Consider the following 27,915-nt stretch of genomic DNA (forward strand, 5'->3'; position numbering starts at 1 on the left):
GAACACTGCTACTGTGTCACCTCTGGACCTTTGTTTATTAAACCAAACAATTCCTGCAACCATTCTTGGTGTCTTTCCCCCGCTAATCACCTCCTCGTCTCTCCTGCTTCCGGAGGAGACGAGAGGAAATCCAACCTCTTTGTATCCTCACCTCGATGCACTGCTTGATCCAGAAATGGTTCCCCATGGCTTCCCAGTTTTGAGAGCAGGTGATGTACAACAGCCGCTCGTAGACCCGCCGTTTCATGGAGCTGTCGAAGACCTCGAAAAATTTGGCCCTGATGAGAGGCTGGGTGCATCGCAGGCCGGAGAGAAAGGCCGGCTCGAGTTTGGCGGTCAGCTCGCTCCCCAAAAGGTTCTCATCCCTAGGAAGAAACAAAGGAAGGAGGAACTTGAAGTTACTCCTGATAGTTCGGTTGTTTTTTGCAGTTGTCTCAGAAGCTACTGGGTTGAAAGCAGGGGTGAAATACCCTGAAGTCTTTTTCGGAGTATAAGACCCTTTCCCCGTGACCCGACAAAAGCGCGCACAACAAAAGCGCGCCGACAAAACCACGTCGCTAAAACCGCGACGTCAACACGGCGACAACAGCGCAGAGACAACAGCGCGGAGACAGAAGGGCGCTTTACAACATCGCATCGACAGAAAGCCGATTTAACTTAAGGTAAGGGTTAGGTTTAGGTTTAGGTTTAGGTTTAGGTTTAGGTTTCGGTTTAGGGTTAGGTTTCGGTTTAGGTTTCGGTTTAGGGTTAGGTTTAGGGTTAGCGTTAGGTTTAGGGTTAGTTTTAGGTTTAGGGTTAGGTTTAGTTTTACAGCGCACTTCTGTCGCCGCGCTGTCAGCGCGATTCAGCGCTCATTCGTCGGAGTGCTTTAGAACATGCGGTTTTGTCACTGCGGTTTAGTTGGGCGCGGTTTTGTCGTTCGGCCTTTTGTCGGTGAACCCCCTTTCCCCGCCCCCAGGAGCACTCTATAAGCTTCCTAAAGGCTATCCATGCCCTATTTTTTAACAAAAAAAGGGCCCGTTTTCCCCCCCAAAACGGACCACTTTTTGCTCATCCCCCCCCCACAACACCCAGGAGCACTCTGCAAGTCTCCTAAACGCTATTCATACCATTTGGGGGGGGGGAGAACGAGCTCGTTTTCAGGAAAAACAGGCCGTTTTTGAGAGGTTTGCGGAGTGCAAAACCTTTTTTTTTTTATTTGCCTCTTCAAAACCTTGGTGCGTCTTATACTCCAAAAAATAAGGTAAGTAAAACAGCAAGGGAGGGGGAGAGCAGCTGTGCCGCGTGAGTTAAGATTTGCCAGAAAGCAGGATTTTCTGCTTTCTAGGGAATAGAAATCACACAGCATATATGATTGTCCCACAGCCTATGTTGGAACTTTTTTTTTTTACTAATTTTAAGCCTTTTTACTACCAATTCGGTTTCATTGATATTGAAACACGTTGACTTAACACCTGTATTGTCCTTGTTGGGTATCTTATCAGGGAAATATAGTAAAGAAAATGTATATTTAATTATTCATGTAATAACTGTGGCTAGAATTCAATTTGCACAAAATTAGAGAAGCTGAAGAAATCCCTAAAGATGAAAACGTGATGAAGAAAATATTAAGACTGTGCAGAAATGAGTAGCAATTAAAGGAAAGGAAGAATCAGATTAATTAAAACATAAGGGGGCTATTTTATCATTGGTTAGAAAATGAATATGGATAAAAAAATATAAAGTTAACTGATTTCAGAAGATAAATGTTAACAGGAGATACGTTAAATAAACAGGAGATACGTTAAATTGTAATGTTAAAATAAGAACAGATGTAGATAAAGAATTTTGTGGTAAGCTACAACTATTGCAAAAACTATTTGTAATTTTTTTTAAAAAAATTAAAAAACTTTTTATTTTGTTTATACAAATTTCACATCTTTGCAACACATTACATTTATTTTACATATCTGTTGTGATTCTTTTATCTGTACAAATAAGTCTTTTATAACTTTATATATATTGTATGTGTGTGTGTGTGTGTGTGTGCACGCATTTATATTATTTCAATGTATAACAACCTTTATTACATTTGAGTCTTTTTATATCCATTTCCTATTATATATTTGCTCTTCCTTTCTCTTTTGCTTTCCTGCTCCCCTCCCCCCCCCCTTTCCTCTAGCCAATTGTAACATAAATCCCATACGGAGTAATATTCAGATTATTCTTTCTCTTTTAATTCTTTCCGGAGCCTATCCATCTCTGCACATTGCAATTTTTTTTTTTACTATTTGTAATTTTCTATTACACACACAAAAAAAAGTGTACTCAGACGACACACTGATGAATGATGAAATGTTTGTTTTGAAATTTAAAAAAACATTTTAAAAAAAAATGAAATCGAGTTTGACACCCCTGATCTACAGGATCGGGGAGAAAGATTGAATTTCCTTTAGAAGAACCAACAAGAGATCGACATTAAGGTTTGAGCGGGTGTGAACAAGAGTTAAAACCTTGGGGAGTTGAAAATTGATCGTTTCCCCCCCCTCCCATCGCCGCAAACCGTCCCACGATCCCTAGACTTTTGACTTCAAAAGATGAATGATGCCTTCTTAAGGTCACACATGGCACAAATTATGAGCCGGGTTGATTAATTGCTGTAATTTACCTATAGACGTAATTAACAAGATCTAAGAACTGAGCATTTAACTCAAGGTCCTCGGGAAAACGTTTTTCAATGTAGGTCATCATTTTTACCAGCAGAATGGACTTCTCGCGCAGGGTTGGAATCTGCGTAGGGAAAAAGAAAAAGGGAGGGGAAAAAAAATATGTTCATTAGCAATAGCAATAGCAATAGCAGTTAGACTTATATACCGCTTCATAGGGCTTTCAGCCCTCTCTAAGCGGTTTACAGAGTCAGCGTATTGCCCCCCAACAACAATCCGGGTCCTCATTTTACCCACCTCGGAAGGATGGAAGGCTGAGTCAACCCTGAGCCGGTGAGATTTGAACAGCCGAACTGCAGAACTGCAGTCAGCTGAAGTAGCCTGCAGTGCTGCATTTAACCACTGTGCCACCTCGGCTCTCATTTCCCCCCGCCCCCAGTTTCGATTCCCAAAGAGGGCAAAAGAACAGCTGTCGGCAAACTTAGTTCACTCCTGAAATACCCGGTTTCCCTGAAAATAAGACCTCCCCAGATAATAAGCCTAATTGGGCTTTTGAGAGCATGCACTAAAATAAGCCCTCCCCGAAATTAAGCCCTCCCCCGAAAATATTGCAACAGAGCAGCAGCCATGAGGTGACCACGCGCACCACCTCCTGCACCTCAAAAATCATAAGACCTCCCCGAAAATAAAGCCAAGCGCTTATTTCGGGGGGGGGGAGAAAATAAGACCCTGTCTTATTTTCGGGGAAATCTGGTCATCTCTTAGCAAAATGCACAGGTAATCCTCACGTTACGATTGCAATTGGGACCAGAATTTCCCCTCTGTTGGCTGAGTGAGTCTTGCCCGGTTTTATGACCATTTTGGCTCGTGGTCAAGCAAAAAACTGCTTAATGTTGACTTTGGGGGAAGAGGGGAGACATCAGAATTTGTGGAGCAAGTTGCAAGTACTTCTGGGGAGGTCTTTCATCACTTTGAACAATCGGTAAGACATCGGTCATAAGTCAAGGACTACCTATATCAATGCTGGCTTCCTTGGCTAAGGAGGGACTAGAACTCACTATTTCTGGTGATTTGCCCAAAGTCACCCAGTTGGCTTTCTTGGCTAAGGTGAAACTAGAACTCATAGTGGCCTGGTAATTAGCCTAAAGTCACCCAGCTGGCTTTCATGCCTGTTTTTCTTTTCCATCCATTATCTATCTACCCGTCCTCTATCTATCTATCTATCTATCTATCTATCTATCTATCTACCTATCATCTATCTATCATCTGTCTGTCTACCTGTCTTCCTTTCTTCCTGTCTGTCTGTCTGTCTGTCTATCTATCTATCTATCTATCTATCTATCTATCTATCTATCTATCTATCGATGTATCATCTAGCTCTCTATTAGCTATTAACTATTAGCTATCTGTCTGTCTGTCTGTATATCTATCTATCTATCTATCATCTATCTATCTATCTACCATCTATCTATCATCTATCTATCTATCTATCTATCTATCATCTATCTATCATCTATCTATCTATCATCTATCTCTATCTATCTATCTAGCATCTATCTCTCATCTATCTATCTACCTTCTATCTATCTATCATCTATCTATCTATCTATCTATCATCTATCTATCATCTATCTATCTATCTATCTATCTATCTATCTATCTACCATCTATCTATCTATCATCTATCTATCTGTCTGTCTGTCTGTCTGTCTGTCTATTATCCATCCATTAACTATCTACATATCTGTCCGTCCATCCATCCATCCATCCATCCATCCATCCATCCATCCATCCATCCATCCATCCATCTATCTATCTATCTATCTATCTATCTATCTATCTATCTATCTATCTATCAGGCTTTCATGCTTGTTAAGGTGGGACTAGGACTCCCCATCTCCTGGTGATTCACTTAAAGTTACACAGCTGGTTTTCTTGGCTAAAGAGGGACTAGAATTAACTATCTCCTGGTGATTGGCCTAAAATCACCCAGCTGGCTTTCATGCCTAAGGCAGGACTAGAACTCACCGTCCTCCTGGTGATCATCTATCTATCTATCTATCTATCTATCTATCTATCTATCTATCTATCTATCTATCTATCTATCTATCTCTGGCTTTCATGCTTGTTAAGGTGGGACTAAAACTCTCCATCTCCTGGTAATTCACTTAAAATCACTCAGTTGGCTTTCTCGGCTAAGGCAAAACTAGAAATTAACATCTCCTAGTGATTGACCCAAAGCCACCCAGCTGGCTTTCATGCCTAAAGTAGGACTAGAACTCATCGTCCCCCACTTTCTAGCCTGGTCCCTTAACCACAAACAAGACCAAATCCAGGTCTATTCTTCCCCTCTCCAGACTCCCGTTAAGTTACCTGGTTAGCTGCCATGGACGAGCTGTTTTTGACCCACTCTTCCACAATTTTGACCACCGCGCGCAGGATTTTGGCATCGCTTGATTTTTCAATCAGCGAGGTCAGGATGCCCTGAATGAAGTTCTTCCTCATCTCCATGCTCATCATAGCCAGGCGGGTCTTGACTAAGTCCAAGCTCAGCATGACCAATTCGCTGGTGCCAGCTGCAAACACAATCAAGAGAGTAACCCGGATCGAGTGTGGTTCAACCAACAGGCCGTGGTTTAAGGCACAATTCAATGTCTTAAATCCAGCGTAACACAATGAGGGTCCAGAACCCTTTAATTCTTTATCATTGTTGTGGCCTACCAGCAGAGCTGGCAGGAGATTCGGACAGTGAGGAGGTTGGGAAGGAACATGGGCTAGTCCTGGAGTCTGGGGAAGGCTCTGATGAGGGCTGAGGCAGAGAGGGGGCCAGGACCATATGCCAGTTATCAGCTCCCTTCGGAGTCAGACATCAGTGAGGCAGAAGAACAGCTGGAGCCTGTTCCCAGTGTGCGCATGCACATAGTTGCCAGACGAAGGGAAGAGCTAAAGAACAGGGGTCGACTTGGGAGTAAGGCCACAGGTGGACGATGAATGGCCCCTCCCAGAGGAAATAAAAGAGGAGCGAAAGGGGAGTGGAGTTTGCAGGAGACAATTAGTTCGCTTAATTGGTTCGTGACTCTCCCAGACTCCTTGTCAAGTTTTGTCTGGCAGCTCTCCAAGCCAGATAAGGTCTGTGACTGTAAATCCTCCCTTGAAAGACTTTGCTGGATGTGAATAAGCAGAATTCACAGTCAATTAATAAAAGGGTTTTTTGTTGGGACAAGGAGTTGGGCTTCATGCTCTTGGGAAGCCTCGTTCAGAACAATTCTTTATTTATTCAATGAATTGTTACGGCCTCCCAACTCGCACAGGCAGCTTACAACATTAACGTCTACAGAAATTCCCCAGCACGAAGTTCAACCGGGCAAGTCGGCAGTTCCAACCTCGCAGCCTACCTGTATTGGCTTCCACCGTCCCTGACTGAGCCTGCTGATTCAAATGCTCCCTCACCATCTTCTGCAGGGATCTCATGAAGACCGAAATAAGCCTGTCGATATAACTCGGATTGTTGCTGCAGGCAGATTTGAGGATCATTAAAGTACCTAGAAGATATCAGGAAAACAGAACCGGCATTATTGGAAGAAGAGGATCAATCCCATCTGGAAAGAGTACAGAGAAAGGGCAAACTTGGAATCCTGCATCCAGTTTTGGTCGCCACGATGTAGAAAAGATGTTGAGACTCTAGAAAGAGCGCAGAGAAGAGCAACGAAGACAATTAGGGGACGGGAGGAATAAAACATACGATGAACGGTTGCAGGAACTGGGTATGTCTAGTTTAAGAGAAAGAAGGACTAGGGGAGACATGATAGCAGAGTTCCAATATCTCAGGGGCTGCCACAAAGAAGAGGGAGTCAAGCTATTCTCCAAAGCACCTGAGGACAGGACAAGAAGCAATGGGTGGAAACTAATCAAGGAGAGAAGCAACTTAGAACTAAGGAGAAATTTCCTGACAGTGAGAACAATTAACCAGGGGAACAACTTGCCTCCAGAAGTTGTGAATGTTCCATCACTGGAGGCTTTTAAGAAGAGATTGGACAACCATTGGTCTGAAATGTTATAGGGTTTCCTGCCTAAGCAGGGGGTTGGACTAGAAGACCTCCAAGGTCCCTTCCAACTCTGTTATTCTGTTTTCATACCAGGTTAGAAAACATTCTTTTCAAAGAAAGGAAGGAAGGAAGGAAGGAAGGAAGGAAGGAAGGAAGGAAGGAAGGAAGGAAGGAAGGAAAGAAAGAAAGAAAGAAAGAAAGAAAGAAAGAAAGAAAGAAAGAAAGAAAGAAAGAAAGAAAGAAAGGTCGCTTCCAGGTTAGAAAACATTCTTTTCAAAGAAAGGAAGGAAGAAAGGAAGGAAGGAAGGAAGGAAGGAAGGAAGGAAGGAAGGAAGGAAGGAAGGAAGGAAGGAAGAAAGAAAGAAGGAAAGAAAGAAAGAAAGAAAGAAAGAAACCATCCATAAACAGTTAAATCAGGAAAATAGCAATAGATGAGTTGTTAGTTGTAAGGTCCCTTCCAACTCTGCTTTTCTATCAGCAATCTCCTTGGCAGTTCTCAAAATATTAATATAAATGAAACCAGACCATTTTTATTTTTTTTTGTTCCTGGATTACGTGCTGAATCATAACGATGCCATCAATCAATGCTTACCAAAAAGCTGAGAAGGGTTCGCGCTGGCAGCTTTCTCATAGTTGGTGAGGCCTTCGTAAATGACCTTCCCAACAGCCGCGTAGAGACATTCCAACTCCTCGTATTTGGAGGCCACGCTTGAAGTACCTACACAAGAGGAGTAGAGAAGAACGTGGGAGAGTGAATCACTGCAGTTGTTAAGTCAGCAACACGGTCGTTGAGTGAATCCTAAGGAGCCCGGGCGGGCAGCCGAGGAGTGGCTGGGAGGGGAGGGGCGAGGAGAGGCCGGCGAGGCGCCCCTCAACGTGAGTGACAATGAGTTGGCCACGCCCACCTAGTCACATGCCCACCTGGTCACGCCCACCCAGTCGGTCATTAGGCGGATCATATTAGCGGTCCGCGGGATTTAAAATGATGAATTTAGTGGCCGAAAGGTTGGGGAACCCTTGATTTAGCAGATGGATGAGGCCTCTCCCCAGGCAAGAATTGGCCAAAGAATGCCCTTCTCTCTGGTATTTGGTATTTGGTATTTGTTTATTTGTATGCCGCCCTTTTCCCTGGGGGGACTCAGGGCGGCTCACAATCCAAGGGGGGGAAAGACAAACTTTTACATATAGGACAATACATGATTAAAGCGCAACATTCATACCATTCGGGCGGGTTACAATCTTTTGCCCCAGGCCTGATGGGATAGCCAGATTCTAAGGGCTGTGCGGAAGGTCTGGAGGGTGGTGAGGGTACGAATCTCCATGGGGAGATCGTTCCATTGGGTCGGGGCTACCACCGAGAAGGCTCTCCTCCGTGTGGTGGCCAGTCGGCATTGGCCAGCGGATGGAACTCGGAGGAGGCCTAAACGATGAGATCTGATGGGTCGTGTGGAGGTGATCGGCAGTAGGCGGTCTCTCAAGTACCCAGACCCACTACCATGGAGGGCTTTATAGGTGGCGAGTAGCACCTTGAAGCGTATCCGGAGATCGACAGGTAGCCAGTGCAGCTCGCGGAGGATAGGTGTTACGTGGGTGAAACGAGGTGCACCCACAATCGCTCGCGCGGCTGCATTCTGCACTAGCTGAAGTCGCCGAATACTCCTCAAGGGCAGCCCCTCTGTCTTATCAAAAGTCTCTCTTTACACCTAATTTCCCTTCCTTGTCTTATTAATACAACCGTGTTCAACACTTGAACAAAACAGCACTTCCAAAGCTGGAGGGGGGAAAAAAAACCCTGGTAATTGCAAAAAAAAAAGAAGACATTAAATTTATGACATGCATTTCTTGAGCCAAAGTAATAACTGCCACAGGTTATTAAGTTTTTATGCCACCGGATAATGATGTATTTCTAGTGGTTTCCTAGTTCCGCATTTTTTTTTATTGTTATTATTTCAATTGGGGGAATGCAAGTGCAACTTTCGAAAAAACGAAAGAAAGAGAGAAAAAGCACAATGGAGAAAGGCGAAATAAGAGAAATGCTGTGCCCTGGGTTCTTGGTCGCCCGTTTTCAACTGGGTGGATTTGATTTAAATCAAGCCAATAGAAATCATGATTTAAACCATGATTTAAATCACTAGGAAAAAGCCTGGATTGAAATCAACTCAATTTAAATCCTAATTTTTAAAGAGCCACTGTCGTCTCTGTCCCACAGCGGCTCCTCCACTGATCTGCTGTTGACATACTGACAGTCCCAATATTGCAGAATATGGAGCCTTGTGCTACACAACAAAGCTCCATTTCATGCTGAATAAACTATTAAGGATAAAGGTAAAGGTTCCCCTTGCACATATGTGCTAGTCGTTCCTGACTCTAGGGGGCGGTGCTCATCTCCGTTTCAAAGCTGAAGAGCTAGCGCTGTCCCAAGACATCTTTGTGGTCATGTGGCTGGCATGACTCAACGCCAAAGGCGCGTGGAACACTGTTACTTTCCCACCAAAGGTGGTTCAAATTTTCCTACTTGCATTTTTTACCTGCTTTCGAACTGCTAGGTTAGCAGAAGCTGGGACAAGTCACGGGAGCTCACTCCATTACGCGGTGCCGAACCGCTGACCTTTCTGATTAACAAGCTCAGCGTCTTAGCCACTGAGCCACCACATCCCTAAGTTATTAATGTCTCTTAAATAGAAAACTATTTTTAGATAGATGTTTACTCCCAAAGCATTTTATTAAAATGAATTTAATAAAAATATAAAATATATAATTTTCCAATTTAAATTTTAAAAAACCCAATTTAAATTTTAAAAATCTGATTTAAATTTAGAAAATCCAAATTAAATTTTAAAAATCCAGTTTAAATTTTAAAAATCCAGTTTAAATTTAAAAAATCCAATTTAAATTTTTAAAATCTGATTTAAATAAAAAATCCGATTTAAATTAAAAAAACCAATTTAAATAAAAAATCCGATTTAAATAAAAAAATGATTTAAATAAAAAACAAATTTAAATAAAAACAGATTTAAATAATAACTGATTTAAATAAAAAATCTGATTTAAATAAAAAATCTGATTTAAATAAAAAAATGATTTAAATAAAAAAATGATTTAAATAAAAAAACAATTTAAATAAAAAAATGATTTAAATAAAAAAATGATTCAAATAAAAAAAATCTGATTTAAATAAAAAAATCTGATTTAAATAAAAAAAATCTGATTTAAATAAAAAAACCAATTTAAAGTAAAAAACAATTGAAATAAAAAATCTGATCTAAATAAAAAAAATCTGATTTAAATAAAAAAATCCATTTTTTATTTATTGTTTTTTTAAAATCATCATTTTTTTTAATCCACACTGATTTTCAAGGAGGCCCCTGAAAGGCCGCCTCCATTCCCTGCATCCATTACGTACTTGGTTCGGTGGGGAAGTTGCTCATTAGGCGAGAAAGAAGCGTGTGGACGGCTCGCAGGACCTTCGTGTTCCCGCACGTCATGCAGGAGGCGATCCCTCGCTGAAGTGGTTTGAAGCTGCTCAGGATCACCGAAGACTGGAGGACGGTGAGCAGGAAACTGAGGACTTCCAACCCGGTGCAGATGTTGGCGAAGTTGGCTTGGTTGGGCTGCTCCTGGAACAAAACGTGGGACACAGAAGAAGAAAAGTTGAAGGCACAATCCCAAAATTCACCTGCATGGACATCTATGGAGGCTTCCGGTTTCCACCCATTGCTTCTTGTCCTGCCCTCAGGTGCCTTGGAGAATAGCTTGACCCCCTCTTTTTTGTGGCAACCCCTGGAAGGGACTTTGGAGGTCTTCTAGTCCAACCCCCTGCTTCACACAAATGGTTATCCAGTCTCTTCTTAAAAACTCCCAGTGTTGGAGCATTTACAATTTCTGGAGGCAAGCTGTTTCACTGGTTAATTGTTCTCACTATCAGGAAATTTCTCCTCAGTTCTAAGTTGCTTCTCTCCTTGATTAGTTTCCACCCACTGCTTCTTGTTCTATCCTCAGGTGCCTTGGAGAATAGTTTGACTCCCTCTTCTTTGGGGCAACCCCTGAGATATTGGAAGACTGCTATCATGTCTCCCCTAGTCCTTCTTTTCATCAAACTAGACCTACCCAGTTCCTGCAATCGTTCTTGATATGTTTTAGCTTCCAGTCCCCTAATCCTCTTTGTTGCTCTTCTCTGCCCTCTTTCTAGAGTCTCCACATCTTTTCTACATCGTAGAAAAGAGCCGAGGTGGCGCAGTGGTTAGAGTGCAGTACTGCAGGCTACTTCAGCTGATTGCTAGTTCGGCAGTTCGGCTGTTCAAATCTCACCGGTTCAGGGTTGAGGTTGACTCAGCCTTCCATCCTTCCGAGGTGGGTAAAATGAGGACCCGGATTGTTGTTGGGGGCAATATGACTCTGTAAACTGCTTCGAGAGGGCTGAAAGCCCTATGAAGTGGTATATAAGTCTAACTGCTATTGCTATTCCTATCGTGCTGACCAAAACTGAATGCTGTATTCCAAGTGTGGCCTTACCAAGGCATTATAAAGTGGCATTAACCCTTCACGTGATCTTGATTCTATCCCTCTGTTTATACAGCCTAGAACTGTGTTGGCTTTTTTGGCAGCTGGCTCACTAGGTTTAAACTATTGAAAGAACGAAGCTCCGATCAGACACCTAAATGCTCATCTCGGAAATAATTATCTGGAAACTCAAAAGTTTTAAAAAGAGCAGCCTTGCCTTACGGGAGGAAAAAAGACAAGCAGCTAACATTTCATCCACATCCCATCTCCAGGCCCAGCATTCCTGCCTCGCCGTCCCTTCCCCATTCGCAAGCCATCGACTTTTCATCCCCGAGTCCAGAATGGGGGGGGGGGACGACGAGCGTTAATTATTTGAGACGATAAATCAATCCCATTTACGCTGAACATTTTCCAAGTCATGACACCAAATTAAATTGGCCATTAAAGAAGCCAACATGACATTTCACTCCCATCCACAGAACAGCCCTTCGCAACCGATTCCGTTTCCTCCGTCATTTAAAACAAAAAAACAAAAAAGGAATGGGCACCGCAGGACAGCCCATAATAACAAACACCAAGGTGCTTTATGAAGCACTTAATTACGCTGATGAGGTCTTTCAAAAGCCACCGCTCGCAACTTACCACGGTCATTAGAAGCTTATCAAACCACTGCAGTTTCAACTCCGATTTTGGCCACATGTCCGGCCGTAAAGCTGTCTTCAGAAGGTTAACGCAGCGCCGAGAGAGCACTTCTCCTGGAGAGCCGGCGGTGTTTGAGTTGTCATTTACCTAGCAATTAAGCAGAATAATTACCCGGTGGCAAATATTTGTCATCATCATCTTTTAGAGCTCATTAATATTTTAAGGCCACCGTCCCTCCCGCGTACGCGGGGAATGGCATTTCGCTTCCCCAAACAGACCCGAAGATGACTGATTAAGGATAATGGCGGAGGGATAGATGTAGAATATACCTTCTAAGTCAGGGGTTGTGCGCATGAGGACTGGGATAGAGGTCGAACTGAGAAATGGGGAAAATATCACCTACGTATCCAGTGATGGGTTCTGGCCGGTACGGCTCGGTACAGTCGTATCGGTAGTAACCGGGAACAGCCGCCGCCGTACTGGTACGATGGCTCGTTTGGCCCGCCCGCCCGCCCGCGTTCCATAGCTGTTTATAATGTAACAGTGTGCGGCACCTGCGCAACCTCCACTGAGCAGCTGGGTGTCGCAGGGCGGTGGTGTGCGCAGGCGTGCGCAGCACACGTTCCCGACTAGGACGCACGGCCCCATGCACAGCGTACCGGCTGCAACAGTATCGGGAACCCACCACTGTATGTATCTCTCCGTATAACAACATTCAGGTATTAAACAGATTAGAAACTGGAAGATGACGATGCGTCTCTATCAATAGTTAGATAACAGAAGCAAAAGATAGAAATTAAAAGGATAAGAGAATAATTAATCAAATAATGAAAACATTATTAATATGAAGAGTAAATATTACCCTGTTTCCCTGAAAATAAGACCGCTCCAGATAATAAGCCCAATCGGGGCTTTTGAGCGCATGCGCTAAAATAAGCCCTCCCCTCAAAATAAGCCCTCGATAAACCACTTTTATTTAATTGACAGATGTTTCACTGATGTCTGACTCAACTGATAACTGGCATACAGCCCTGGCCCCCTCTCTGCCTCCAACACAGAGCCCTCCTCCGAGCCTTCCCCAGACTCCAGGACTGGCCCATCTTCATCCCCCACCACCTCCCTGTCCGAATCTGCTGCCAGCTCCACTGGCTGCTAGCGGGCCTGTTGTGGCCCAGCAGGAGCCGTTGGAGCTGCCACCAGACTCCGACAGCGAGGGGCCCTATGAGTCGACTCTGGAGGATGTAGAGGACCCTGGACAGGGTTCCGACTCCGAGCAGGGTGCAGAGAGGCTGGTTGGCCATCAGGAGGCGCCTGAGCCTTGGACCAGTGGGGAGGATCCAAGGGAGTTGTTCCTGGACGCCCGGCACCGAAGAGCTAATAGGCATAAGGAACAGTTACGCAGTTACAGGAGATAATTGCACTCAGCTGGTGGTAATTAGGCTCCTCTGAAAACTATAAAAGGAATGATTGTGCACACGGCCCTATTGCAGAAGTCAACGTATTCACTAAAGTTGGAGAACTCTCGTGGCGAGCTTGGAAGGCTGGATTGCTGCCAAGGTCCTGTCTGTGTGATAATAAATCCTTGAAGTATCTTTGTCTCGGCGTGCTTTGGTGTGGGACGAGGGGGGTCAGAACACGGGCCACAACACTCTGATACTAATCAAGCCAGACTGTGTTTACTTCAGAAGAGCATCGTACCTGGCAAGCAATTCTAATCAGGAAATTGATCACCGTGTCGGTATGTTGCTTATCGATGGATTTGGAGAAGAGAGCATCTGCACCAGATAGGGACTGACTCCGGCCGAACACCTGAGGACATGGGAAAGGTTAGCCAGATGTTACAACAGAACAGACACCCAATTCAAGGTGCTCTACTTATGTCACCAGGCGCACTTGGTCCTTCAGTTTTTCTGCACTTCCTGGGTCCTTATTTTGAGGATTTCTGAGTTTTATGGCCAATTATTCCCCCCCCCTTTTTAATGTTCTTTAATCAACAGTTTGGTATACTGGTGAAGGGACTTGGCTAGAAACTGGGAGACGGTGAGTTCTAGTTCTGTTTTAGGCATGAAAGCCAACTGGATGAGTTTGGGCCAATCGCTAGGAGACCGTGAGTTCTAGTCCTGCCCTAGGCATGAAAGCCGGCTGAGTGACTTTGGGCCAATCACCAGGAAACGGTGAGTTCTAGTCCTGCTCTAGGCATGAAAGCCAACTGGATGGGTTTGGGCCAATCACCAGGAGACGGTGAGTTCTAGTCCTGCCCTAGGCATAAAAGCCAACTGGATGAGTTTGGGCCAATCACCAAGAGACAGTGAGTTCTAATCCTGCCCTAGGCATAAAAGCCAACTGGATAGGTTTGGGCCAATCACCAGGAGACGGTGAGTTCTAGTCCCGCCTTAGCCTGAGAATCGGCTGGGTGATTTGGGGCCAGTGACTCTCTCTCTCTCTCTCTGCCCAACCCACCTGACCGGGCTGTCTCTGCGGAGAAAATAGCAGGAGGAAAGAGCATTAGCTACGTTTGTCAAACTGAATCATTCATAAAAATACAAATAAAAGTGGGATTAAAAAGAAGTACAGGAAATGAAAGTTCTCTGGGCTCCTTCGGAAGGAAAAGCAGCACAAGCCCCCAGGGAATAAAAACAAACGAGGGACGGGAAGCCCCCAACCCCAAAATCCTTACTGCACTCATTGCCCCGGTCGCCGTTCGGAACCGCTTCACTTCCTGACCGGAATCCACCGAGAGTCCTCTTTTCACCGCCGACGAGGCAGTACTCCCGCCCTCGCCACTGGCCCCCGGGTCCATGTCTGAATCCGGCTTTGGGGGGAGGGGGGAAAGAAAGGGAGAAAGCAGAGGCTCAGGAATCGGAAATCGCCCCCATTCTGTTCTGACCCACCTCCCCAAACACGGAAAACCCTCTTAAGTGATTCCAAGTTTCTCTCTCACCAAAGTTTAACAAATCCGTCCGGTGGGGAGATGAATAGTTGTCTGCCACACCTATTCATCTCCGCCCCCTGCCTTTTATCCCCAGAGCTAGGGTGGGGCTTCGCTAGCAGCGGTGGCTCTTCCGTCCCAAGGACCGGCCCATAGATTTCCACTGCTCTCCTCTCCTCTGCCACATCTATTCATCTCCGCCCTCTGCCTTTGATCCCCAGAGATAGGGTGGGGCTTCGCTAGCAGCGGTGGCTCTTCCGTCCTGAGGACCGGCCCATAGATTTCCACTGCTCTCCTCTCCTCTGCCACATCTATTCATCTCCGCCCTCTGCCTTTGATCCCCAGAGATAGGGTGGGGCTTCGCTAGCAGCGGTGGCTCTTCCGTCCCAAGGACCGGCCCATAGATTTCCACTGCTCTCCTCTCCTCTGCCACATCTATTCATCTCCGCCCTCTGCCTTTGATCCCCAGAGATAGGGTGGGGCTTCGCTAGCAGCGGTGGCTCTTCCGTCCCAAGGACCGGCCCATAGATTTCCACTGCTCTCCTCTCCTCTGCCACATCTATTCATCTCCACCCTCTGCCTTTGATCCCCAGAGATAGGGTGGGGCTTCGCTAGCAGCGGTGGCTCTTCCGTCCTGAGGACCGGCCCATAGATTTCCACAGCTCTCCTCTCCCCTCTGTCTTCTGTACACCTATTCACCTCTGCCCTCTGCCTTTTATCCCCAGAGCTAGGGTGGGGCTTTGCTAGCAGAGGTGGCTCTTCCGTCCCAAGGACCGGCCCATAGATTACCACTGCTCTCCTCTCCTCTGCCACATCTATTCATCTCCGCCCTCTGCCTTTTATCCCCAGAGATAGGGTGGGGCTTCGCTAGCAGCAGTGGCTCTTCCGTCCCAAGGACCGGCCCATAGATTTCCACTGCTCTCCTCTCCTCTGCCACATCTATTCATCTCCGCCCTCTGCCTTTGATCCCCAGAGCTAGGGTGGGGCTTCGCTAGCAGCGGTGGCTCTTCCGTCCTGAGGACCGGCCCATAGATTTCCACTGCTCTCCTCTCCTCTGCCACATCTATTCATCTCCGCCCTCTGCCTTTGATCCCCAGAGATAGGGTGGGGCTTCGCTAGCAGCGGTGGCTCTTCCGTCCTGAGGACCGGCCCATAGATTTCCACTGCTCTCCTCTCCCCTCTGTCTTCTGCACACCTATTCATCTCCGCCCTCTGCCTTTTCTCTCCAGAGATAGGGGGTGGGGGCTTCGCTAGCAGCAGTGGCTATTCCGTCCCAAGGACTGGCCCATAGATTTCCAGTACTCTCCTCTCCCCTCTGTCTTCTGCACACCTATTCATCTCCGCCCCCTGCCTTTTATCCCCAGAGCTAGGGTGGGGCTTCGCTAGCAGCGGTGGCTCTTCTGTCCCAACAACCGGCCCATAGATTTCCACAGCTCTCCTCTCCCCTCTGTCTTCTGCACACCTATTCATCTCCTCCCCATGCCTTTTATCCCCAGAGCTAGGGTGGGGCTTTGCTAGCAGCGGTGGCTCTTCCGTCCTGAGGACCGGCCCATAAATTTCCACTGCTCTCCTCTCCCCTCTGTCTTCTGCACACCTATTCATCTCCGCCCCCTGCCTTTTATCCCCAGAGATAGCGGGTGGGGGCTTCGCTAGCAGCGGTGGCTCTTCCGTCCCAAGGACCGGCCCATAGATTTCTACTGCTCTCCTCTCCTCTGCCTTCTGTGCATCTGTGCATCAGGCAGTGGACCTAGCTGTTCCTCCCCTTCCTCATCAGCCACCTCCAGACCTGGGGGCTGTTGACTCTCCATCTGAGGGCTGACGGACGGCCCAGGCTCCTCCCTCCCTCCTCCTCCTCCTCCCTCCCTCCCTCCCTCCCTCTCTCTCTCTGCCAGCTCCATTCCCTCTTCCCTCTCTAAGAGCTCTCAGGTTGCCTTGATGCTGACCCTGACCCCTCCTCTTCCTCTTCTTCGGTTGCTGGAGATGCCAGTGGCCGACAAGGCGCAACACATTCGTTCCTTCCCCCAATTCCCGCAGGCAGCTTCCCCCGATGGGTTTACCTGCTGATCTTTGATCCGTTGCAATTCCCACTTGATGATCACTTCTGCCAGATCCACCGCCAGCTTCCTCTGCTCGATGGTCACGCTGGGAGTGAAGCCCAACCTCTGCATGGCGCTGACCATGTGCTGCACTAAGTGGTGTCTCACCGGGTAGTACACCTACAAAGGGGTGTCATAGAAGAGCTCGGGGAAATTGCTCCAAACCTGGCCCTTTCGGCTGAGAAAGGCCCTAGCGAAATATTCTTTTTTTAAATCTATACTGTGTCTGTCTGCTTGCCTGCCTTCCTGGATAGCTGCGGGACCGCCTCCTGCCACATACCTCCCAACGACCCATAAGATCTCACAGGCTGGGCCTCCTTCGGGTACCGTCGGCCGGGCAATGCCGGTTGGCGACTACTCGGGGGAGGTCTTTCTCTGTAGCTGCATCGGTCCTGTGGAACGATCTCCCCGCAGAGATCCGGACCCTTCCCACTCTCTCGGCCTTCCGGAAAGCCACTAAAACCTGGCTGTTCTGGCAGGCCTGGGGCTGTTGACCCCAAAATACGGTCCAGCCCCATTTAGAATGGAGTGTATGGTGTGCTGCTTTTAAATCTATCCTTTTTTTCCCCTGTATTTTATTTTTGATTTATTCTGTACTGTAAGCCGCCCGGAGTCCTACGGGATTGGGCGGCATATAAATGTTATTAAACTTGCAAACTTGCCTATCATGTATGTATATATGTATGTATGTATGTATGTTTGTTTGTTTGTTTCCCTGAAAATAAGACAGGGTCCTTCTTTTGACCCCCGAAATAAGTGCTTGGCCTTATTTTCGGAGGTCTTATTATTTTTGAGGTGCAGGAGGCGGTGAGCGTGATCACCTCATGGCTGTTGCTGTGTTGCAATATTTTTGGGAAGGGCTTATTTCAGCGCATGCGCACAAAAGCCCAATGGGGCTTATTATCCAGGGAGGTCTTGTTTTCGGGGAAACAGGGTACTATACTCGAGAGGTGTCAAACTGGATCTCTTCGAGGGCTGGATCAGCATCGTAGTTCTCCTCCGTAGGCCAGCCAAGGGTCGGGAGGAGATGGGACGGGTGCCTCCTTGCAGCTCTCTGCCGGCCAAAACAGGGTATGGGGGGCCCATTTCGGCTGGCTGAGTGCTGCAGGAGGCTGTCCAGGCAGAATAAAGGGTGGGGGGCCCACGTGCTCCTCCCCGTACCTTGTTTTGGCTGCCAGAGGCACCACGGGCCAGTCCTTTGCTATATCCGGTTCACCGACAAATGCGCGCCGACAAAACCGCGGCGAGAAAACCACGACATTGAAATTGCACACACAACAGCGCGCCAACAACAGCATGCCCACAACAGCGTGCCGCTGAAAGCGCGCCATCAACAAACAACGCGAAAACAACGTAATAACTCTAACCCTAACCCTAAGCCTAAACCTAACCCTGAACTTAATCCTAACCCTAACCCTTACCTTAACCCTAATTGCGCTTTCGTCGGCGCGCTGTTGTGGGCGCGGTTTTGACGTCGCGGTTTTCTTGCTGCAGTTTTGTCGGCGCGCATTTGTCATGCGTGCATTTGTCGGGTCACGGCTATATCCATCCCTGTGCCTGTCAGGCCTGCAGTTATATCCCTTTTAGGATCTTTGGCCTGCCACACTCTCTCTTATTTCATTATGCTGTTTCATTAGTGTAGTAGTTGGGAAGGGGGGAATAGAAAGGAGTAGAATGGTGGAATGTGTTGTTCTCATTCTTTTCTAGAAGCCCAAGGTCATCTTTTGTCTCCGCACCTCTGCACCTGACCGGAAGCAGCTGGGTGGAGATGCCAGCGTGGAAGAAGAAAATTGGACCATGTGATGGATTTATGGGTGTGGGGGCAAGATCATGAACTTTCAACTGGGTGGAATCCCAGGAAGTTTTTCAGATTTGGGATTCCACAGCCGTTGCCAACGTGTCTGTCTTATTAAATTGGAACTTTAAGGATAGCTCCGCCTTGGACTCTGATTTAATTCTGCATGATATTTGGAATGCTGACAGTGCCATTGTAACTTCGGTCACTGCAGAAACTGCTAAGAGTAGTTAAGAGGCAGCTAAGAGTAGTTAAGAGGCAGCTAAGAGTAGCACAGCGGCCCCCTGCTTTGTACAGGCTGCGTCCCTACCTTAAAGTGCTGAACTATCAGGTGCAAGATGTGGACCAGTTGAGGCACTGTGTGGCCTTCTTCCACGATGATCTTCCTGGTCCAGTGGGTCAACATCTGGTGGCCATCCTCCATTCGAGCAGGTACCGCAGGGGTCAAGATAGCCATGGCTTGTCTGACAATGATCCGAGCCTCCATTGCATGAGCCTTCAAGAGACTGTGGAACACCTGAACGGAAGGAAGAGGATGAGGGGACTGGAGACTAAAGCATATGAGGAACGGTTGCAGGAACTGGGTATATCTAGTTTAAGAGAAAGAAGGACTAGGGGAGACATGATAGCAGTCTTCCAAGATCTCAGGGGCTGCAACAAAGAAGAGGGAGTCAAGCTATTCTCCAAGGCACCTGAGGGTAGAACAAGAAGCAATGGGTGGAAACTAATCAAGGAGAGAAGCAACTTAGAACTGAGGAGAAATTTCCTGACAGTTAGAAACATTAATCAGTGGAACAACTTGCCCCCGGAAGTTGTGAATGCTCCAACACTGGAAGTCTTTAAGATAATGTTGGATAACCATTTGTCTGAAGTAGTGTAGAGTTTGGACAACCGGAATGGTATAGGATCTCCTGTCTGAGCAAGGGGTTGGACTAGAAGACCTCCAAGGTCCCTTCCAACTCTGTTATTTTTTTAAGGTAGGCATGATTTCAATGTGCAGAAGGTAGGAGACCTGGGCCATTAAATCACTAAGAGTTAGACACGACTGCATGGATAACATCATCATAGAACAGGCATGATGGCACAGTGGTCAGAGTGCAGTACTGCAGGCTACTTCTGCTGACTGCCGGCTGCCTGCAATTTGGCAGTTTGAATCTCACCAAGCTCAAGGTTGGACTCATCCTTCCATCCTTCCGAGGTGGGTAAAATGAGGACCCAGATTGTTGGGGGGCAAATAGGCTGACTCTGTAAACCGCTTAGAGAGGGTTGTAAAACACTATGAAGCGGTATATAAGTCTAAATGCAATTGCTATTTCCCTTCCTTCCTTTCTTTATTCCTTCCTTATTTCCTTTTCTTTCCCTTCCTTCCTTGCAATGGTGGCACAATGATTAGAATATTGCCGGTTGACTCTGCCCGCTGCCAGGAGTTCGATCCTGACCAGCTCAAGGTTGACTCTGCCTTCCATCCTTCCGAGGTGGGTAAAATGAGGACCCAGATTGTTGGGGGGCAAGAGGCTGACTCTGTAAACCGCTTAGAGAGGGCTGTAAAGCGGTATATAAGTCTAAGCGCTGTTGCTATCATCATGCCTACCTAATTCAGACCCTTCATCCTTTGTGGACAGGAGAACAGAAAAAAAGCAGGACTGGGTAAACCCAGAACTACCACGATGGCGGAAGGCTGCTTCCAAAGAGTGCCCCCCCCTTTATTCACCCCGCACCAGAGGTGGGTTCCTACCAGTTCGCACCAGTTCGGTAGAACCGGTTCGTCAAATCTACCGAACCGGTTAGAAGAGGTTCCACCAGAAAGCAGGCCACACCTACAGAAGAGGTTCCAAAAATTTTTGAAACCCAACACACACACACACACACACACACACACACACACAGAAAGAAAGGAAGAAATAAAAAAAGAAAAAAGAAAGAAAAAGTGAGAGATGAAAGAAAAAAAGGAAAAAGGGACAGAGAGACAAAAGGAAGGAAAGAGAGAAAGAAAGAAAGAAAGAAAGAAAGAAAGAAAACACATGGCCGGCAAGCCACTCCCACCAGGTCACATGGCCAGCAAGCCACTCCCACAAAGGAGACCACACCCACAGAGTAGGTTCGAAAAAAATTTGAAACCCACCACTGCCCCGCACGTACCTGCAGGACGATCTTTTTGTGGATGGCGAATTTGGCAATGATGTGAGCCAGGAGCAGGTGCCCGCTGTACTTGCAGGCTGGGTCCACGCAGGCTTTGGAGAGCAAGCATGGCCAAGCGAAGGTCATCAGGCGGCGCAGTTTGCTGTTGCGGTTCTTGTTGTTGTCGTGAATGTGGTGCGGGGCGTGTTCGACCAGCAAAGTGGCGAACTGCAGGAGGTAAATCCGGAGCGAATCCAGCATGTCGGCTTGCTTTTCTGGATCCAGAACCTGAATCGCCCAAAGGGAGGGGAAGAGAAAGGTCCAGAAGCGCCTATGGGCAGTCCTCGAATGTACGACCACCGCTGAGCACCAATATGTCTGTGGTTATGGGAGATGTTGGTTAAGCAGGTTTTGCCTCCCCCCCCCCATGTTGCGGCCTTTTTTGGCCGCGGTTGTTAAGTGAATCACTGCCGTTGATGGGTTAGTGAATCTGGTTGTTAAGTGAACCTGGGTTCCCCATGGGCAGAGAGACAGACATCGAAAGAAAGACAGAGAGATGGAGATTAGAGATAGATGGATGGACGGACAAACAGGCAAACAGACAGACAGAGATTATAGATAGATGGAGAAAGACAGACAGACAATAGATGGATGGAGATAGATGGATGGATCGATGGATCGATGGATGGATACAGAGAGAGATGGATGGATGGATAATAGAGAGAGAGGCAGATAAGACATATAGATATAAATAGGATAGATAGATAGATAGATAGATAGATAGATAGATAGATAGATAGATAGATAGATAGATAGATAGATAGATATAGACAGACAGACAGACATGGATGAATGGATGGATAGATACAGAGAGAGAGAGATGGATGGATGGATGATAGAGAGACAGCCAAGACAGATAGATATAAATAGAAGATAGAAAGATAGATATAAACATAGATAGATAGATAGATAGATAGATAGATAGATAGATAGATAGATAGATAGATAGATAGATATAGATAGATAGACAGAAATACATAGATAGATAACTAGATAGATAGATAGATAGATAGATAGATAGATAGATAGATAGATAGATAGATAGATAGATAGATAGATAGATAGATAGATAGATAGATAGATAGATAGATAGATAGAGACATGGATGGATGGATGGATGGATGGATGGATGGATGGATGGATGGATGGATGGATGGATGGATGGATGGATAGATACAGAGAGAGATGGATGGATGATAGAGAGACAGACAAGACAGATAAATATAAATAGAAGGTAGATAGATAGATAGATAGATAGATAGATAGATAGATAGATAGATAGATAGATAGATAGATAGATAGAGACAGAGACAGACAGACAGACAGACAGACAGACAGACAGACAGACAGATGATAGATACATAGATACATAGATACATAGATATGGATGGATGGATGGATGGTATAGATGATAGATAGATAGATAGATAGATAGATAGATAGATAGATAGATAGATAGATAGATAGATAGATAGATAGCTGATAGATAGCTGATAGATAGATAGATAGATAGATAGATAGACAGAAATACATAGATAGATAACTAGATAGATAGATAGATAGATAGATAGATAGATAGATAGATAGATAGATAGATAGATAGATAGATAGATAGATAGATAGATAGATAGAGACATGGATGGATGGATGGATGGATGGATGGATGGATGGATGGATGGATGGATGGATGGATGGATGGATGGATGGATGGATAGATACAGAGAGAGATGGATGGATGATAGAGAGACAGACAAGACAGATAAATATAAATAGAAGGTAGATAGATAGATAGATAGATAGATAGATAGATAGATAGATAGATAGATAGATAGATAGATAGATAGATAGAGATAGAGACAGACAGACAGACAGACAGACAGACAGACAGACAGATGATAGATACATAGATACATAGATACATAGATATGGATGGATGGATGGATGGTATAGATGATAGATAGATAGATAGATAGATAGATAGATAGATAGATAGATAGATAGATAGATAGATAGATAGATAGATAGATAGATAGATAGATAGATAGATAGATAGATAGCTGATAGATAGCTGATAGATAGATAGATAGATAGATAGATAGATAGATAGATAGATAGATAGAGACAGACAGACAGACAGACAGACAGACAGACAGACAAGACAGACAGACAGACAAAACTACCTTTGTTATGAACACACTGGTGATGCTCTCAGGGTTGTCTCCTTCGGGATTGGGGGGCCCCAGAAGCTGCTCCCCTTCCCCCTTTTCAAAGCTGTGCAGGAAAGCAGGATTCAGGATGTACTGCAGAACCTACATGCGCCCAGGGGAAAGGAAAAGGAAAGAAGGGTTTTTTTAAACCTGCCCAGGTGTAACCCAGAAGGGAGTCAACGAGCTACAATATTAGGAAGAGAGAAGCCTAAGTAGATCTCCAAAGGACGTGAAGATCCCTCTTGACATTCAATCTCTTTCGCAGAAAAGCTTCAGGCACCCATATCCCCAAAGAGGCATATTTGGAAAGGAGTCGGATCAATTCCTGACTTTTATCCTTATTTCGGTTCCATGGGTACAAAATTCTTCCAGAAGTGGACCAGCTAATGACAGATAGTCCTCAACTTAAAGGTAAAGGTTCCCCTCGCACATATGTGCTAGTCGTTCCCGACTCTAGAGGGCGGTGCTCATCTCCGTTTCAAAGCCGAAGAGCCAGCGCTGTCCAAAGACGTCTCCGTGGTCATGTGACCGGCATGATTAAACTCCGAAGGCGCACAGAATGCTCTTCCCTTCCCACCAAAGATGGCTCCTATTTATTCTACTTGCATTTTTACGTGCTTTTGAACTGCTAGCTTGGCAGAAGCTGGGACAAGTCACGGGAGCTCCCTCCATTAGGCGGCGCTAGGGATTCGAACCGCCGAACTGCCGACCTTTCTGACCGACAAGCTCAGCGTCTTAGCCCCTGAGCCACCGCGTCCCTCAAAGTCCTCAACTTACAATCATAATTGAGCCTCCTATTTTTGTTACTGAGTGAGATATTATGAAGTGAGTTCTTCCCCCTTGTTTCAGGGCTTTCTTGCCACCGTTGTTAAGTGAATCACGGGCGAGGTTACGCTAGTAACAGGGTGCTCTTGCCTTCCCCGTTGGCTTTGCTGGTGAAAAAGGGGGAAACACGTGACCCCCGGGATGCTGCAACCGTCATAAGTACGAGCCAGTTGCCAAAAGTGTATGAATTTTGATCAGGAGGTAGAGGGGAAAACGGTCGTAAGTCATTTTTGTCGAAAGTGCCATTGTAACTTTGAACGGTCATTAAATGAACTGTTGTAAGTCGAGGGCTGCCTGGGTAAACCCTTAAAGGCAGGAGCTCCTTGTGGCTGGAGAAGGAGGAAGGGCCGAGTTGGCGTTTTCTCACCTTGGCTTTTAGCTCGTCGCCGAAACCGAGATCGCTGAAGTCGACAAAGCGGAAGAACAGCGCCCTCTTCTGGGCGATGGTGTAACTTTTGGGGATGTCTTCCTCCATGTACTCCTTCAGGAAGGTCAGGTTGCAGAGGAAGCGGCCGGTGAAGGCCCGGAGCAGCTGGAAGAGCAGCTCGATGTCGTTGTAGTTCCTCCTGGGGGGTTGAGGAGGGAAAACCAGGGGTGAAGAGAGTCCCCTTGTGAGGGAAAAGGGCCTGCCTTGTTCCTGAGGGGAAAGGAGGACGGGAGAGGGAGGGAGGAAGGGAGGAAGGGAGGGAGGAAGGAAGGAAGGAAGGAAGGAAGGAAGGAAGGAAGGAAGGAAGGAAGGAAGGAAGGAAGGAAGGAAAGAAGGAAGGAAGGAGAGGAGGAGGAGGGAGAGAAAGAGGGAGGAAAAGGAGGGGGAAGAGGAGGAGGAAGGGAGGGAGGAGATGAGGAAGAGGAAGAGGGAGGGAAGGAAAGAAGGAAGGACAGAAAGAGGGGGAAGAGACGGGGGAAGGACAGAAAGAGGAGGGGGAGGGAAGGGAGGGAGGAAAGGAAAGACAGGATAAAGTAGAAGATGGAAAGGAAGGAGGAAGGGAGGGAGGGAGGAAAGAAAATTGGAGGGAGGAAAGGGGAGGGAAGGAAAAATTAGAAAGAGAGGAAGGGATGGAAGGAAGGAAAGGAAAAATTAGAAGAATGGAGGGAGGGAAGGAAGGAAAGGAGGAAAAAATTAGAAAGGGAGTGAGGGAAGGAAGGAAAGGATAAAGTAGAAGATGGGAGGGAGGGAGGAAAAATTGGAGGGAAGGAGGGAAAAATTAGAAAGGGAGGGATGGAAGGAAGGAAAAGAAAAATTAGAAGGGAAGGGGGGGAGGAAAGGAAAAGAAAGGGAGAGGAGAAAGGGAGACGGGAGGGAAGGAAAGAAGGAAAAGAGGAAGGAGAGAAGAAAGGAAAGGAAAAGAAAGGAAGAGGAGAAAAGGAGATGGGAGGGAAGGAAAGAAAGAAAAGAGGAAGGAGAGAAGAAAGCAAAGGGAAAGAAAAGTTGGGGAAAGGGAAGGGAAGGCACCTCAATTTTACAAACACTAAATTTTACAGACAAGCCTGTAAGAAATCGTCTATTTCATTTATTTCTCCCTACCTACCCCCCCCTCCTCCTAAGACCAACGGGGCTGAGACCCCCTCTTCCCTCCGGAGCTTCATCCCATTCCCCCTTGGAGTTCCCTGCGAGAGGGAGGGACCGGCCCACCGGATGAGGTCCATCCATAACCAGAAAGGCTGTGTGTGTGTGTGCTCCGTTTGAATGACCCCCCTCTCCAAAAGACGCACTTGCAATAATTCAGTAAGCAGTAGGCCAGGAGTTTCGGCTCCTTCCAATTGGTGGCCGCCATGTTCTCCTTCCGGTGCCTCTCTTGGAAAGTCTCGCTGACCCACACGCGCCTCAGTTGGCTCACCAAGGAATGCTGGTTGGCCAGCCAGCATTCATCGTTCTTGACGATGATGCTGATGATCTGTTGGAAGAAGAAGAAGAAGAAGAAGAAGAAGCAGAAGGAGAAGGAGAAGGAGAAGGAGGAGGAGGAGGAGGAGGAGGAGGAGGAGGAGGAGGAGGAGGAGGAGGAGGAGGAGGAGGAGGAGAAGAAGAAGAAGAAGAAGAAGAAGAAGAAGAAGAAGAAGAAGAAAGAAGAAGAAGAAGAAGAAGAAGAAGAAGAAGAAGAAGAAGAAACCCAAGGTAAATTGCCTTTCGGCGGGTGATCAGTTGATGTCCGTTTAATGTTCTCAAAGCGGTTGGCAAAGTCAGCATCTTGCCCCCAACTGACCTCGGAAGGATGGAAGGCTGAGGCCGTAGCAATAGACTTATATACCGCTTCACAGGGTTTTTACAGCCCTCTCTAAGCGGTTTACAGAGTCAGCCTATTTGCCCCCAATAATCTGCGTCCTCATTTTACCCACCTCGGAAGGATGGAAGGCTGAGTCGACCTGGAGCCTCTCAGGATCGAACTGCTGGCAGTGGAAAGTCAGCTTGAAGTTCTGCATTCTAACACTGTGCCACCATGGCTGGCTTCCTTCCTTCTTTCCTTCCTTTCCTTCCTTCCTTCCTTCCTTCCTTCCTTCCTTCCTTCCTTCCTTCCTTCCTTCCTCCCTCCCTCCCTCCCTACCTACCTACCTACCTTTACAAGCTATAGCAGACTTATATACCACTTCCCAGTGCTTTACAGTCCTCTCTGAGATGTTTAGAGAGTCAGCCTCTTCCCCCAACAATCTGGGTCTTCATTTGATCCACCTCAGTAGGATGGAAGGCTGAGTCAACCTGGAGCCGGTCAGGATCGAACTGCTGGCAGTTGGCACAATGAGCCTGCAATACTGCATTCTAACCACTGTGCCACCACGGCTTGCTTCCTTCCTTCCTTCCTTCCTTCCTTCCTTCCTTCCTTCCTTCCATCCTTCCATCCATCCATCCATCCATCCATCCATCTTTTTTACCTACCTACCTACCTACCTACCTTCACAAGGAATAGCAGACTTATATACCGCTTCACAGTGCTTTTACAGCCCTCTCTAAGCGGTTTACAGAGTCAGCCTTTTGCCCCCAACAATCTGGGTCCTCATTTTACCCACCTCGGAAGGATGGAAGGCTGAGTCAACCTGCAGCTGGTCAGGATCGAACTGCTGGCAGTTGGAACAATGAGCCTGCAATACCCACTGTGCCACCACGGCTTCCTTCCTTCCTTCCTTCCTTCCTTCCTTCCTTCCTACCTACCTACCTACCTACCTACCTACCTACCTACCTACCTACCTACCTACCTACCTACCTTACCAGCAATAGCTGACTTATATACCACTTCACAGTGCTTTCCAGCCCTCTCTAACCAGTTTACAGAGTCAGCCCATTTGCACCCAACAATCTGGGTCCTAATTTTACCAACCTTGGAAGGCTGAATCAACCTGCAGCCGGTCAGGATCAAACTGCTGCCAGTGGGCAGTGAATTGCAATACTGCCGTCCAACCACTGTGCCACCAGGGCTCTCTTAAACCCAGCTGAGTACCTTTTATTTAGCACCCCGTGTTAAAACAGAAATTACGGTACCTTAATGGCTTGAAACTGGAGATCGAGCCGCATGGTGCTGGTGCTGGGGGAACCAGGCCGAACAGCCGTCTGGGTCCCGCCAGGTAAGAGTAAGGTGATAAAACGGTTGGGGTTTGCCGCCAGGACGTCCCGCAAAGGCTTGGCGTCTTTGTGTTTTAAAAAACTCTGGAGTTTCAGGAGTCATTGGAGTTTTTTGAAAGTGGAGAAAGAAAAAGAAAAATTGTTGGGTGAGGATAGCCACGAAACGTTTACGAAAAAGGCCCAAGACAGTGATGAAATTCAATTTGTTGTTACTACTGGTTCTGTGGGCATCGCTTGGTGGGCGTGGCAGGGGAAGGATACTGCAAAATCTCCATTCCCTCCCCGCTCCAGGGGAAGGATACTGTAAAATCTCCATTCCCTCCCCGCTCCAGGGGAAGGATACTGCAAAATCCCCATTCCCTCCCCGCTCCAGGGAGAAGGATACTGCAAAATCTTAATTCTCTCCTCACTCCAGGGGAAGGATACTGCAAAATCCCCATTCCCTCCCCGCTCCAGGGGAAGGATACTGCAAAATCCCCATTCCCTCCCCGCTCCAGGGAGA

The 27,915-nt window shown here is 46.7% G+C and overlaps 1 protein-coding gene across 1 annotated transcript in view; it reads right to left on the reverse strand.

The window, feature by feature from the left end:
* Positions 1-27,915, reverse strand: part of TRRAP (transformation/transcription domain associated protein) — a 141,252-nt gene that overhangs the window by 47,736 nt on the left and 65,601 nt on the right. The window contains 16 exon segments of the mRNA XM_087729239.1: positions 152-365; positions 2,648-2,769; positions 5,019-5,221; positions 6,041-6,187; positions 7,284-7,409; positions 10,095-10,308; positions 11,834-11,980; positions 13,532-13,642; positions 14,511-14,645; positions 16,820-16,978; positions 18,964-19,170; positions 20,793-21,059; positions 23,012-23,140; positions 24,231-24,429; positions 25,577-25,758; positions 27,333-27,497. Of these exon segments, the coding sequence (XP_087585365.1) occupies positions 152-365; positions 2,648-2,769; positions 5,019-5,221; positions 6,041-6,187; positions 7,284-7,409; positions 10,095-10,308; positions 11,834-11,980; positions 13,532-13,642; positions 14,511-14,645; positions 16,820-16,978; positions 18,964-19,170; positions 20,793-21,059; positions 23,012-23,140; positions 24,231-24,429; positions 25,577-25,758; positions 27,333-27,497 (2,727 nt within the window).

This window comes from Thamnophis sirtalis, unplaced genomic scaffold, assembly GCF_051295495.1.
Source record: "Thamnophis sirtalis isolate CommonGarterSnake01/CBP01778 unplaced genomic scaffold, rThaSir2_p1.2 scaffold_14, whole genome shotgun sequence".
NCBI classification, from domain to species: Eukaryota; Metazoa; Chordata; class Lepidosauria; order Squamata; family Natricidae; genus Thamnophis; species Thamnophis sirtalis.